Here is a 14,587-nt window from a genome sequence, read left to right as displayed (position 1 = left end):
TACCAACACTCAAAAAATTGAAGCCTCTGTAGTTATATTGCTTAGTGACCGGTCAACATTTACGTTAGATGATTTGAATATTGGACTTTTGCTGCATGTGTGGTTAACATCCATGTTTATAAAAGCCTAGTAAACTAGATACTAGCTGGCAAACTCTTGGCTGTGGAAATTCCTTCAGGAATGCAGCTAGGTTCTTGGGGAACAAGGTGTTTTCATATACAGTATCAGCCTTAGTGATTGAGTTTTACAGTCTTTAGGAAAAAAACAAAACCCTTTTCTCACCCTTATCCTTTGTGTTGTTTCCTAGGCCTGCTAGAGACACAGCTGAGCAGACACGATCAGATGCTGAGTGTTCATGATATTCGGCTGGCTGACATGGACCTCCGATTCCAGGTTTTGGAAACTGCCAGTTACAACGGAGTATTAATTTGGAAGATCCGAGATTATAAACGTCGGAAGCAAGAGGCAGTCATGGGGAAGACTCTGTCCTTGTACAGCCAGCCCTTTTATACTGGATACTTTGGCTACAAGATGTGTGCCAGAGTTTACCTTAACGGAGACGGCATGGGAAAGGGGACACACTTGTCGCTGTTTTTTGTCATAATGCGTGGAGAATACGATGCGTTGCTTCCTTGGCCATTTAAACAGAAAGTGACTCTCATGCTAATGGATCAGGGACCGTCTCGTCGCCACTTAGGAGATGCTTTCAAGCCAGATCCAAACAGCAGCAGTTTCAAGAAGCCAACTGGAGAAATGAACATTGCATCTGGCTGCCCGGTCTTCGTGGCTCAAACTGTTCTAGAGAATGGAACGTATATTAAAGATGATACTATTTTTATTAAAGTCATAGTGGATACATCGGATCTACCAGACCCCTGACATACAATGGGGGAGGCCGATTAAACAGAAGACAACTCCGTTTGGGGGTTTTATATCAGTTTGTCTTCAATCAGAGGTCCTAAAGCTCACAGAACCACCTTGTGGAACAGACGGAAGAGTTTGAAGGCATAACTGCATAGGGTCCAATTGCAAAAGTAGCAACACATTAAGAAATCATACCATGAAATATTTTTTAATAGAACTAGCAACACTTAAGCTCTGAAGAATCACTTATCCCTCATGAGGATAATGATTATGGTCAGAGAGGATTTTTTTTTTTTAACTTATTAATGATCTAGTCAATTGGAGGTGAAAAGACATATACAGTATGTGCTGAATAAATTACTGACTTTTATTTCTTTAAGCTAGAATACAAAAACAAACAAAAAAAACTTCACACGTGGGCTAGCTGGAAATTGTCAGCATGTTAAAAGAAGAAATGATGACGTAATGTTGCAATTATGATATTATTTGAAAAACTGAGGTGCAATCTTGTCTGAAATATAGTATATTGTCTTTTTAAGGCCTCATCTGGTCTCTGTTTTAATAATTACTTTGTCAGAAGATCTTGGAAAAGTATCCATGTCTTCTCAAAAGTATCTGAATCAAAATCATATTTTTATTTAAAGTTCTATTGTTACAGAAAACATTTTATTTTAAAACTGTTGATAGACTGATATTTCTTGGAAGAAAAATAGAAGATATCAAACACTGGTTATCACTTGTGATAGGAAAAAAAACTATTCAATTCTGTTATTTCTCTTTAGAAATGTAAACCTACAATATATGTCGTAGTTAATGACACTATTTCAAAATTAAGGAAAAATCACTCATGGATGCTGTGCATCATTATCAGATTTATAATTGTTTTCACCCTAAAATAGGGCATTTGTTGAACTTTGGAGTTCTAAACGGAATCCTGTACATTTTTTAAAGTTCTGCCCCATGCTTTCCAATCAAGCTATATATGTTGCACATTATGCTGCCAGCAGTATATAGTATTTTCAGTATTGGGGAGGAGGATTAGTGCTGAAAAAAGCCTGTATGTTTGTTCTGTACTAGCAGCCATTGCTTCTTAAGGACAACTCAGCAATGTCTTAATGCAGTGATGGTGGCTTGCATGCATACATGTGCCTTAGATGTGCTGTGCTGCTTATAAACCATAGCTTTTTATTCAGATGAATTCTGATATCTGAAATGGTAGTTTAATTGGACTTCAGGCATAATGTTTAGCCTTGTCTTCAAAGCCCTTAGGTACCTTGCGATGTACGAAATAGAAGCCAAACCCCGTTTCTTTGGCTTCTGGAGCTTCTATGACTTGGCCGTGGTGGAATCCATCTTATTCAGGTGCCAAAACGTTATGCTGGGTGCTCCTGTGGAGCTTGGATTAGACAGTCTCCATGGCCACTGTGAAGGCAGGTGACATTTTTCCTCTAATGCCTGTGGTTGTAAGGGGGCATCGCTTGAAATGCGCCCGTCTGAGAACTCCGTGGGGCTGGGAATGTCTGCGCTCATGGCAGCTTTTCATAGCAGACAAGCATCCTACCAGGGAATGCACGGGCTTCTTTATATCTTACAACAGCCTGAACTGCAGTGGAAAGCGTTTGCTGGCACTGAAACATGCTGATTGCAGCCTGCCGTGTTCATCTGCTTCTATTTAATAGCCTGTGACAAGCCAGTCTAGAGACACAGCCTGACTGTGGTGCTCTTTAAACTCCAAGAACCGCTTAAGCAGAGCGGACTTGCACCACTGCGTTTCTTGCCTTTGTGGGCTTGAAAGAAAACGTTGTATCTCAGCCTTTCATGTCAGGTTGTATCAGTTTTTCTGCTTTTTGAGGCATCGCCACCATTTTTGTCCAAGGTGCGGTTGAATTCATGCCTTTGTATTTCAGCTTGTCTTTGCCGCTGTCTTTTTTGGCTGTGCCTTCACACACAGTGCCTGCAAGGAGTTATTTATGAATATACAATGCATGCTAAGTGGTCTTCATGGGTTTTCCAGGCACCTGCTACAATACTGCCTGCTGCTGACTGTCAACTCCGTCGGCAGCAACTTGTCTTCCTGTTCTTGCCTTCCATTCTCCTGGTACTGTACTCCCTTTATGGTACACAGCTGTCAACGGGTGCAAGCTCAACTATGGAGGCATGTGCTAGTGTTTAATTTCTAGCACGGAAGGAGGATGTTCTGCACAAGAGATAAATATCTATAGATATACCCGCATCTATATCTCTAGATATAATTATATACGGCACTTGCAGTTTTATGCAGGCTGCGTAAGCAAACCCATCACTTAACGCTTTGGGGCGAAGGTTCGCTCGACTCGTGTCATTTTAATAATTGTGAATGTAGGCAGCTGAGCTTTTGTGTTTGTGCATCACAGAATTTTACTGAAAACAGGATTCCCAAGTGGAAATGTCCAAAGGACTCTCCTCCCATTGCTAATGCATGTCTTGTAAACTTAAATGAAACCGTTTGGCCATCTCAAAACAGTTTATATCCTGTTTCAATCTGGGACTTGGAGGAGATTTCTAGTGTAAGCAGGGCCCAGCATATTCTGCAGATTTGTGACTACAGTTTCCAACTCCTGTGACAGAATTGCGCTTCTAAATCCAGGCTCTCTAAAAGAGGAGGAAAAAAGAGTTTCCAGCCTTTGTGATTGAAAGAGGACTTTGAAACATGCGAAAAGTGTAAACTAATAGGGAAGTCTTCCTGAGTCTGCACACAGCCTAAACTAGTAGCTTTAAGAGATCTGAATATCTCCTCTTAGTGGGATATTGACTCAGAAACTTCGTAGAGAAGTTTAAATATGAACACTGCTAACTATATTAATGCCGATCACTGTAGCAGAAACATCAGTCACTGTTGTATTTCACAGATCTCTATGCTGCTTTCCACATCTCCCAAGTGCCAAATGCACCAGCTGCCAAAATCTTCAGCTTCACTTGGGCAGCTTTTATAATGCAGTAATGTGCTATCGATATGAAAATATTTTTGCATAAATGCTTTTTATCACAGTTAATAAAACGGAGGCCTACTGCACTTATTTTTTAAAACTACATGAAGCTGCCAGAGAATTTCCAGTTTGCCAACCCTGCGTACTGTGAAATCCAGGATCTTGCTACACAAACGCAGACACCGCCTGCTGTGGGATACCTGAAGCCTTGACTGTAACACCCCTTTCTCCGCAGAACTCGTGGGCCATCTCTGTAGAGTTCTTACTGTGTACATAGAAATCGGTTTCCTCTGCTTTCCAGCAAGGAGTATGTAGCATTTTGTGAAAACAAGGCCACTGTATATTCTCTAAATTGAAAGGAAAAGATACCTGGTGCTTTACTCAACACTTTAAATTATTTAACTTTTTCTCTCATCATTGAAACGCCCTTTGTCCTTTTTTCTCTATGTTCCTGACCCAGATATCCAAAGTTTTCTAGGGACTGTCTGTTTAAAGTGATTGATGGGGCAGCAGTCTGCCCCTGCATATCCTCTGGAACCCCGGCCAAGTCCCGTGGTGTGCCGCTATCGCAAGGGGCTCCCAGAGTATCTGCATTACTTTGAACAGAGTTTCTTCAGTGGAACCTTTTTTTCCTCTGCTTAGTAGTTCTGAGCAGCACACAGCTGAAGTCTCTTGCTGGTGTTCTTTCTTAACAATGATGCTCCAAGTTGTGTACAAGCCTCTTCTGTTTCCAGCTCTCTCTAGGGAGATTCCGGTGTGTGACCATATGGATGTTGCCCTTTTTGTACACTCTTCAGCACGGGGGTGAGTGCATCTGTTACCTAGAAAGTCTTGAATTCTAAACAGGATGAAACTATTTGGGTGTTTAAAGACCAACCTGCGATTATGATGCATGACCATATCTGCATTATGTCTCCGATCTAATTAAAGGGGTCTTATTTCAGTTACTGTCTACATGGTACACCTTCAACTGCTGACTTACAATATGCAATGTTGATTTCAGCCTTGTACTGTAAATGTTGTTCTTCACAAAGAGAATGTGCAATAGGAAAAAGAGATGATGGGTGACATAATTTTGACGGGAAAAAATATGTGGTTAACATGCTAGCTTTCTTATAAATATGAAATACAGTTTATTTCCTTTTCCCGTGGGTTTTCCTGCTTGGAAGAGGAAAGTGGAAGATTTGTGCCTGTTTCTGTGCCTGGTGAATTTCTCAAATGCAAAGGTAAATAGAGATTTGTGTTTAGCTGTAATTCAAGTGTTGAACCCATGAATGTTAGGTTGTGATTGTATTGCTCTTGTTTCTCGACTTGCCACGCTTATGGCTTGTTGAGATGGAGTTTAAAAGCTACCACCTGTTTGTATCTGTATTCCATCATGTGGGATAGGCATTTCACCAACAATGCAGGGTTTCTGTTGTTGTTTTGTTTCGTTGTTTAAAACACTGGTGTTGTTTGGTCCAAGACAGAGAAACGTGTAGGGAGCGACAAGAAATGTTGCCTGCACCACAGAAGAGTGAAAAATGTGACTGCAGTATTGATGCCTTGATATGATTTTAACTATGCAAATATACAAATAGGTGAGGGGGAAAAATTCTTGGGTTGCGTACCTAATGGCTTAGTTTTTGCTCTGTAAATTGCTTGTACGTGTGTAGGTACATACATATCCAGACATGCATGCACATATATATGCAAAGTCTTCTTTACATAGAAGTGATGAAACGAAACACTTTCCTCCAAGTTATACTTGATCAATTGGTGCAAATGTACCTTGCTGCTGCTAAGGGAGGATCTGGGCTAAGGGCAAACTTTGGATTCACATCTTCCAGGTTTGAAGACCTATATATGACAGTTTGTTTAGCCTTTCTGAAGACCTTGGAATGTCATCTAGGACACATGTCCTTCCTCATACTCTGCTAATTTGCTAATGTTTGAAACAAACATAGTGATGGGCAACTTGTTTATTGAAAATTCTTTAATTTGAGAACAAAAGAATAAAAAGCAGCTGGACCTATTCCTGGAATTCCTGTCCTGTTCAGTCAATACCTCTATGTTCTGGTTGACCTAGAAATCATAGCTACTGCAATAAAAAGGATTGATTTGGGAATTCATTCTCTCTGAGAGCAGTTTTTAGTGCTATGTCCAGCATAGGAAGCACTTTGCATCTGCAAACCTGTTCTTCTTATAGCAAGTGCTATTTGTCTTTTCTGGAAAAAGGAAATCAGGACGAGATATGAAGCGACTTGCCCAGAGTCACAAAAGGAATCTTCTGGAGCCGGGACGGAATGAGAGGTACCAGTTCCCTAGTGTTGCCTTCAAATCACTAGGTTTTATTCTTTTAATACATTTGTCTGTTGAAAGAACTGAAAAGTTGACATACCTTAAAGACCCCCATCAGGACAGTAAGGGCTAAAATTAAACATACAAGCTGTCGTGATTTGGGGTTGTACGTGTGTGGTAGCCCAGGCTTTGCTCACTACTTGGCGGTGCTTCGCGGAGTGGAAGGTCAGCACAATGTGTCGTCGTAAATAATAGCAGCAAACATGTGTCCTGCTCTAGTTTTTTCACAATCACCCAACAAAATAAGTCTCATTTGATGCTCCAGACTCTTGACTGAGGAGGGAGAATATCATTTTAAAGTGAAGTGTTTCATCTTCGCTCTACCAGCCTGTAGCGTGACTGACCATTTCTTTCTTGTGGGGCTTTCTCCCTTTTTCTTTAAACTGAAATACGGAGGGCTTAATTGTTCTTTCCTGCCTCTTAATCCAGGCCTTTGCTTGAGAAGCACCAGGTAGGAAGGTTGTGGAAAACTTTGGACTGCTGATTCAGGGACATCCTCTTAAGATTTAGAAGAGTAGAGATATACAACATATAAGGGATTTGACTATTCCTAATTCTCTTCTAATTTATGGTCAAGACTGCAGCTTCTGTCTTCCATTTCATGATCTTAGTGTAGATACTAGGCTGTGTTTGTTTAGTTTTTTTCCCTCCCAAGTTAGGATTAGTTCCTTAGGGTTCAAATAAGTTCTAAATTTCACAGAGAAGCACCTGAACCAAAATCCTGGATCCAAACATCCCAGATGTGATGTGGAGTTCAAACCTGGATCCCGACTCTGTGGCTTACTAACCTACCCGTTTAGGGAAGGGTTTGTTGTCTCTACGTGGTGTCTGTGTTTTTGGTCCTTTGGAACTAAGCTTTTAATTTGGTTGCCAGTTCTGCAAGGACTTTTTAACTTCTTAGCAATGCCGGTGTTCACACGCTCCATTGCTGGCAGTGTGATGCGTAGTGATAAAATTTGACTCTGTCTAAGGGTTACTGAGATAAACCAGCATTATCATTCGTAAAGGTCATTTTCTTGCGTAGTGTTCTGAGCTTTGGATTTGAATACAGCTCACATCTGAGAGGACACCTCTTCCAACTATGACCTGCGTCACTGGCAGAGAGTTGAATAATCTGTACTTGTGGAATGGGAAGGTACAAGCTTCCATTGTTGCAGATGCATCATGTGATCCACCTGTTTTATTTTTCTTATAGTTGTTGTTTGGTTTATATTTTTTTTTTTCAGTTTTATAGAAAACAAAAAACAACGGGGAAGTTCAGGATTTTTTCTACAAGGTATAAAACTCCAATGATTTAGTGGTGACTAAAAGAGCTGTGAAAAATATCCCATTAGGAGATGGTGGGCTAACTTAGGTCCATTTCTCATAGACAAGTAGGATAACCTTTAAGACGCATGGAACAACGTAATAATCGGGAAAACTAACGCTGACATTTGTTTCCAAGAAATTCTGTAAGAAATATCTATGGAAAAGACATCAGTGATCAAGAATAATGTATAAACTAACGTGTTTGAAACTTGTGTATCCATTTCTTTAATCTCATACTCTTCAGTGAACGGTACACTTGTGTTCAGTTTTATGATCAAAAACAAAGACCAAAGAAGGCCAACCTCATTTGATTGTGTATATTCTGCCTGTCTTAAGTATCAATAGCTGTAAGGATACCGTGCAAGTGATCTGGTAACCAGTGGTTCTCGTCCTTTTCTTTTAGGGGGAAAAACAACTTCAAAATGTATAATTTATTGCTCAGCAATAACCATGTTGTTAAAATAATAATAATTAAAAAAAAAAAGGAATTAGCAACATGTCTTAATTTCCCAATAGCATTATTATATGTTGTATTTCAGTTTATTGTATATTGTGTTTTTGTATTTATTTGTGTTTGGAGGTCTTGCTATGTCTTTTTGTGTTTAAATGCTAATAAACAAGGACAGTGTGTAAGAGTGTAGAATGCAAAACTCTGAAATGCTAAACTGTGTTATTAAAGGAAAAAATAAATCTAAGTAGGAAATAATATTTTTTAAAAAAACCTGGTGTGTTGAATTTGAATGACGGCTGTTGACTTGCAAATGGCCACGGTGCATCCTCTCTCCTCTCTGAACCCACAGTGTGTCGGCTGCTCAGCGCTTTACACTTCTGCGCCTCAGAGACCTTTATTGTGGCGTTTCCCTTACTCTTCACAGGAAATTTGCCATAATTTCTTTTCAGAGTCCTGTTTTCCATGGGATAACTCTGCTAAAATAAAGGCAATGGTGTTCACCCTAACATCAGTGTCAAGAGTGCTCATGCAAAGCGAGTAGAAAATAATTGAAAGGGTTCTTTGTGCATTTGTGGTACACCGCTTTCCCAAAAAGGGGTGGGAAAGGAGAGAGACAGTGTGGCTTGAGTGGCTGAAAATGGGGATATATATATATATATTTTTTTTTTCTTCTTCTCCAGTGCCATTAATAACTCTTCTCAACTCAGCAGTGGATTTCAGGTGTGTGTTTGAAATCATGGCACACTGCAATCTGTAAAAGCAGCGTGCCGTTTTGAAATGAGTGAAGCAATAATATTTCCACCACGTTTCAGGTTCAGCCTGGTGATGCAACCCTGATCCCCTGGGGCGGTGTGTGAAGCACGCCGCTTCTACCGAGCACTGTGCTGATCTGTCTGTCCTGTTTCTTCTTCCCTCACGCCCCTTTCGTATCAAAATTCCCATGTCACTGTGGGGCTAATTCTGGGTGTAGCAATGCGGGGATGTCCTGCCTGTGCTCGGAGGTGAGTCTGTGGTGTCTCAGCAGAAGCCATCACCATGCTGCTGGCACCCGAACCCACCGTCTGCTGCAGGTTGTCTACAAGTGCTGGGTGGCCGAGTGTCTTTCGTTGACACAACGGGGTCACCAGAGGAGAGGCAAACTCAGGAAGGTGGACACGGTGAGCGGGAGGGATGGCTGAGAAATGCCGTCCCTGCCACATGCAGGATGTGCTGAGGTGGCTGTTCCCTTCTGCTGCCAAGAGCAGTCGCTGGTAAGTGACACCTGGTGCTCTGGCATCCACTGCCCTGCTCATCACACTTTCCACTGGTGCTCCCACGGCCGGCGCTCGAGGCTGCTCCACCTAAAGCTCTTCACATCTCCCTGCTGTGGAGTGTGAAAAGACAGCCAAATTCCTTGTCTTCTTAATGAAGTCAGTTCCCATCAAGCAGAGCCCTCTAAAGGAAGAGCAGCCTTTGCTATCCACAGAGCAACTCCTCCTTGCAAATATTTTTTGTTTGGTGCTGCTCAGACATGACACTTGTGTCATTATGGTGACACAGGGCAGGTGGAGAGGAAACAAATTGCTTTAAACATGAAGGCAAACACTGATTCTTTGCTCACCTCCCCACTCCTCCTCCCCCAGCAATGAATCATCACTGAAATGATTCGTGATGCTGTTCCTGGCAAGAAGGAGGCTTTATCTGTTTCTTCTTTGCGACAGGTCACAGAAGGCACCTGGCAGCTTTGCAGCGTGCTTTGCCCCAGCAGGATGCTGTGCTGAGGATGGGGAGAGGAGCTCCTGGGTTGACAGAGGGTGTTGTGCAGGCATGTGCATTTCCTGAGCCTTGACCTGCTGCTGGGACCGTGTCTCACAAGAATTGCAAGGGGATTTTTATTTTATTTTATTTTATTTTATTTTATTTTATTTTATTTTATTTTTATTTTATTTTATTTTATTTTTTGGAAGTTTTCTAGTGTTTCAGGCCTTGGGTTTTCTTGCTACCTGGAAAGGAGAAGCGTTTTCAAAACCTGTGACTTCTTGATCCTGTAGATGGATCTGTCTTCCGCTCCCTGGGATAGCCTGCTTTGGTGTGACCAAGCCCTGGAATTGTTTCAGGAAGGGCCAGATATGTGGTGGTCAAAACAAGTGTCGAAAGAGGTGATTTCCCCCATCCTTCCCCAAAGCCGGTTTTCCATGAGTCAGTTGTGCAGTTCCTTCCCACACGCCTGGCCCGAGCCCTGGGGGCTGTCACCACCAAGTCTGGCTTGTTCTCGTTGTTTGACCTCGTTGTGATAGCCTGAGGGTCTTCCCCTGGCCCCTCTGCGAACATGGCACCTGGGGAGGGTGAGCCCACCCAGCTCTTCGCTCCTTCGGGGTAACCTCTGGCACTGGTGAACGCTGGATCCCAAGGTGTCCTCTCATGTGTCCCATGGGCTCTGGAGAATGGGAAATGGCGCAAGCCAGGAGCTGAATTCCAACTGTCTGGGCTGGCAAACACAGAAAAGACCCTGAGGCCTGACTTGCACCCCATGGGCTGCAGGCTGGGTGAAGCCATGTTTGGCCACAGCTTGTGGCACTGGTTGCAGCGGGTGGCAATGTGTGTTCTGGCACCGTCGCTGTGCTGACTAGAGGTAGGAGCTGTTCGCAGACATTGCTATGGACGCTTGGCGGCTGCTGTGTGCCAAGACAGAAGCTCCCGCAGAGGAGATTGTTTGGATCAGCTCTGGCTGGTAGAAATGGTATTTGTTTCAGCATACCCTGCGCCACCAGCCAGCGCGGAGGCAGGCGAGGTGTGAGCCTGTCCCCGGCCATTGCCCCTGTACCAGCTGTCCTGGGGATGGACAGTGAAGGCTGGTGAGTGGCACTCAGTCCTCCAAGGATAAGTAGAAATCTTACCCCACACAAACGTAGCTCTGTAGCTGCTGCTTATGGCTATTCCCAACAGGAAGCCTTTTTTCTGCTTCGGACTGCGAGGTAAGAAGTGAGTTGGAGCGCAGCTTCTGGATAGTTCTAAGATCAAATGAGATCCCCTCTGGTGGCTTCTCCTGTCTTGCTGCTCCTAGGAGACCGTGACCGTGTGGCTGCTGAAGGCCTGTGAGCACCAGGTGAATTCCTCTTGCTGAGCTGGTGCAAAGTCACAAAGAGGGTTTAGCTCCATGGGTGGATGGAATATGTCGCTTTAGCCCCCAGCTGGCCCCGACGGGGGGCTGTGCCTCTCCTGGCAGTGCACACAGCTCCTCTGCCACTAGGGATTGGTTGTGGCAGCACAGATCGTGCTATTGCACCTGAGACTTCAACATTTCATTAAATAAAAGGAAATCCCAAGTGGGTTCTTACTCTGCTCTCTCTGATGGCTGCCAGGGACTGCCTGCTTTGAGGGCAGCTGTGACATGTAGCAGTCAGAGGCACTGTCACCTGGCAGGGCGTTCCTCTCCACTTATTTAGGATTAGCTTCATGTCCAAACCTTGAGCAATGATGTGCCATGCCAAGGAGATTGGTAAATACCATGTGCCTGGGTGCAGTGTGGCCTGTCAGTGTGCCCAGGGGCAGCTTCAGCACTGGGAGGGTTGGAGTCAGTGGGTTTTGTCATGCTTCTGCCCTCTTTGTTTGAGGCCAAGGGGCTGATTGTGTTACAGAATAATTTGTCCATCCATGTGCTTAGTGACTCTCTGGGGACAGGGGGAGGAGGAGGGGCAGGTGCCAGACTCTTCTCTTTAGTGACCAATGACAGAACCCAAGGGGATGGCAGGAAGATGTGCCAGGAGAGGTTTAAGTTGGACATTCAGAAAAGGTTCTTCACCCAGAGGGTGCTGGAGCACCAGAACTGGATGTCTTCTTGCCACTTAAAACAGTTGCAACCTGCAACAGCAGGGATGTCTCCTCCTGGTGAAACCCTCAGTCCTGCACCTTTGTGGCTGCAAAGGGAGCCCAGTGCTGAGCTCCCCGGGGAGGTGTCACAGCCCCAAGCCTGACAGTGTTCAAGAAGAGACTGTACAACACCCTCAGACACATGGTGTGAACTGTGGGGTTGTCATATGCAGGGACAGGAGTTTGACTCAATGATCCTCGTGGGTCCCTTCCAACTCAACACATTCTATGATTCTATATTGGAGGCGATCACTCACCCCAGAGACTGGTGCTCACACTGAGGGGCTCAGCACTGGGCTCCCTTTGCAGCCACAAAGGGCCAGGACTGAGGGTTTCACCAGGAGGAGACATCCCTGCTGTTGCAGGTTGCAACTGTTTTAAGTGGCAAGAAGAGATCCAGGTGCACAACAGAGAGATTTGGAGAGTTAGTGAATGTCCTTGATGGGCTTTAGGCAGTGGCTTTCCTGACTGGCTAAGGAGAACAGTGTTTCTGGCTTTGATACCGGTTTATAACTCAGTGCTGGGAAGGTCGAGCATCCGCTGTGTGCTGTTTCCCCCCTCCGCGGCAGTGATGTGCTGGCCCTGCCCAGGGGCATCACCAGCAGCCAGCACCGTGGGATCAGGCTGGGGAGCAGAATGGGTAAGATGTGCTGATATCTGTGTTACGACAGCCGCTTTAATTTCTGGGCATTAATTTCTGCTTCCTTTCATCTTTGTTTCTCCCTGTGTCTGCCTGATCCAATCTTGCTCCCATGCAGCCGCCCGTTGTGCTGCCTGTTCCCAGGGCGCAGCCACATCTTGGAGTGGTGGCAATGACAAAAGGTGGGTTGGAGAAGACCGTGTTCAGCCCCAGGGAGAGACCTGGAGCAAATGCCAGTTGTTCTGTCCCTCTGCTCCCCGCAGTAACGCTGCAGCGAGCAGCCAGCCCCAGTAACGTGGGTTTTGCTGGGATTCCTGTAATTGTCCTGTCCTACCCTAATGCTAGAGTGGTGTGACCAGGACCTGTCCCTTCATGGGCAGGATTTCACAAGCCCTTTGGTGAACACAAGGCAGATTGGGTGTTTTAGATTTTGTTGCTTGTCAAATGAATCCTGAGTCCCTTAATACCTAACAAATCTCAGCTTCATTGGGACTAGAGCTGCCGAGCAGCTGAAATCAGCAGTGCTGAAAGGCAGCAGCAGCTGTAGGGAATAAAAAGTAAAAAAAAATAAGTGTGTGCAGCACCTGTGAAACTCTGTGTTTCAGAGGCCACGGCATGTCTTGCTGCACAGAGCCCCATAAGCAGTTTCTCCCCTTCTGACCACCTCAGCCCTGCTGTGGGATGCTGAAGCCAGACAGGTATGAACCCTGCCCTCTGTACACTGCAGCACATTTTCCAAGGTGTTATTACTGAGTATCCATGATATACTTTTTCTCTCCCTATTAAAATATAGAAGACTTCACTGCAGCCAGCGTTCACCCCAAGAGTCCCCCTAGGAGAGATCTGAGAGCGGTAATGAGAGCGCGGGAGCCTTTCACCTCAAGGGCATCTCTTGGCATCCCACTCCCCGTGCAGAAAGTGCTGACTGTGTTTTGGCTTATTCCCAGGCTGGGAGCTGCTGCTCTGAAGGTTTTTCTCTTGGCAATTCATGGGCCACGCTCATGGCACCCGTAGGGACAGGGCTGCAGGCAGGGACACCTCTGTCATTCTTCCCAGGGCACAGTGTATCGCCCAGGGCTGCGCTTCTCACTCCTGCGCTTGCAGCAAAGGTGGGAAATGACACCAAGTAGGTTAAGGCTTTTGGGAGACTGAAAGAAGATTTCCAAAGAGTAATGGATCCCCGGTCCACATTTCCCCCCTCCCAGGTCTGCCTTTTTGGAAGCTGTGAAATGGTGGGAGCATGAAGGGTGGGATGGAGGTAGCCTGTTCCCCTTCCTGCATTCCCAAATCCTCACTGATGTCAGGTCTGAGCTTCCTGTGGTTTGTGACCCCTCCATTAATGTCCCTTCCAAGCACTTCTCCAGTTTCCTCGTGGGCCACTGTAAACCCCTGCATTCACAAATCTTCTGCCCTTGTTCTTCCCTGCTTGTACCAGTGTCAGCCAAAGGGATCCTGCTGGAGGGGTGCTGAGTACCCCCAGCGATCTCCATGGCATGGGCCTCTGTCACTGTCCTTATGCTGTCCCTTCCCAGGCTGTCGTTGCTTTCATCCCATCCTTTTCTGTTCCTAACATGCCCTTGTAAAGACGTGGGCGTGGACCTGCATGTAGCATCACTCCGCACTGGGGCATAGGAAGAGGTGGTGGGCTCCTTCCTCCTCCTCATCCTCCTCCTCCTCCTGCAGGCATGTATGCTGGTGCCACTGCCAGGTGCCTCCTTCAGCCCCTGGCAGCCTCAACAAAAGCAGCGTGGGGCTGCGCCAGCACCGCCGCAACGTGCGCCGGGTAATGAACGAATCAGCTGGTGGGCAAAGTACAATTACAAGTCGTCGCTGGGAGCTTCTCTCTTCCAAGAGAGCTAATTACAAATACATTGAGACTATTATTAGTAATTACAAGGTAGCCAGCGTTCTGCAGGGGAGAGTGGTGTGGGACATGCACGTGGTGAGTTTGTGCTCATCCCCCTTTAGTGAGACCTGGATGGGTGGAGGGGGTATGGATGGTGAGGTCCGGTGAGCAGAACTTTGGGGCACCGCTGGTCTTGCCTCCTCGCCTTCTTGCTCAGTGGCTTTCCCAGTCTCCCCCGGATACCGAGGAAGCGGGGGGGCTTGGGAAAGGAGCTGAGTAAAGCTCTGGTTCATGCCATGGGAAACCTGCCTCCCATACTGATT

At 45.4% G+C, this 14,587-nt stretch overlaps 1 protein-coding gene across 9 annotated transcripts in view; it reads left to right on the top strand.

The window, feature by feature from the left end:
* The window catches only part of TRAF3 (TNF receptor associated factor 3), a 74,394-nt gene extending 66,045 nt beyond the window's left edge, over nt 1-8,349 (top strand). For all 9 annotated transcript variants that reach the window (XM_082057846.1, XM_082057847.1, XM_082057845.1 and 6 more), the window contains one exon: nt 308-8,349. In XM_082057846.1, the coding sequence (XP_081913972.1) occupies nt 308-879 (572 nt within the window). In that variant the 3' untranslated portion in view covers nt 880-8,349. The remainder of the gene's footprint in view (nt 1-307) is intronic.
* Nucleotides 8,350-14,587: the final 6,238 nt, after the last annotated feature.

Source organism: Streptopelia decaocto (assembly GCF_964273445.1).
Source record: "Streptopelia decaocto genome assembly, chromosome: 7".
Taxonomy (NCBI): domain Eukaryota; kingdom Metazoa; phylum Chordata; class Aves; order Columbiformes; family Columbidae; genus Streptopelia; species Streptopelia decaocto.
The sequence above is the reverse complement of the archived record's forward strand: the minus strand, read 5'-3'. Positions and strand labels throughout refer to the sequence as shown.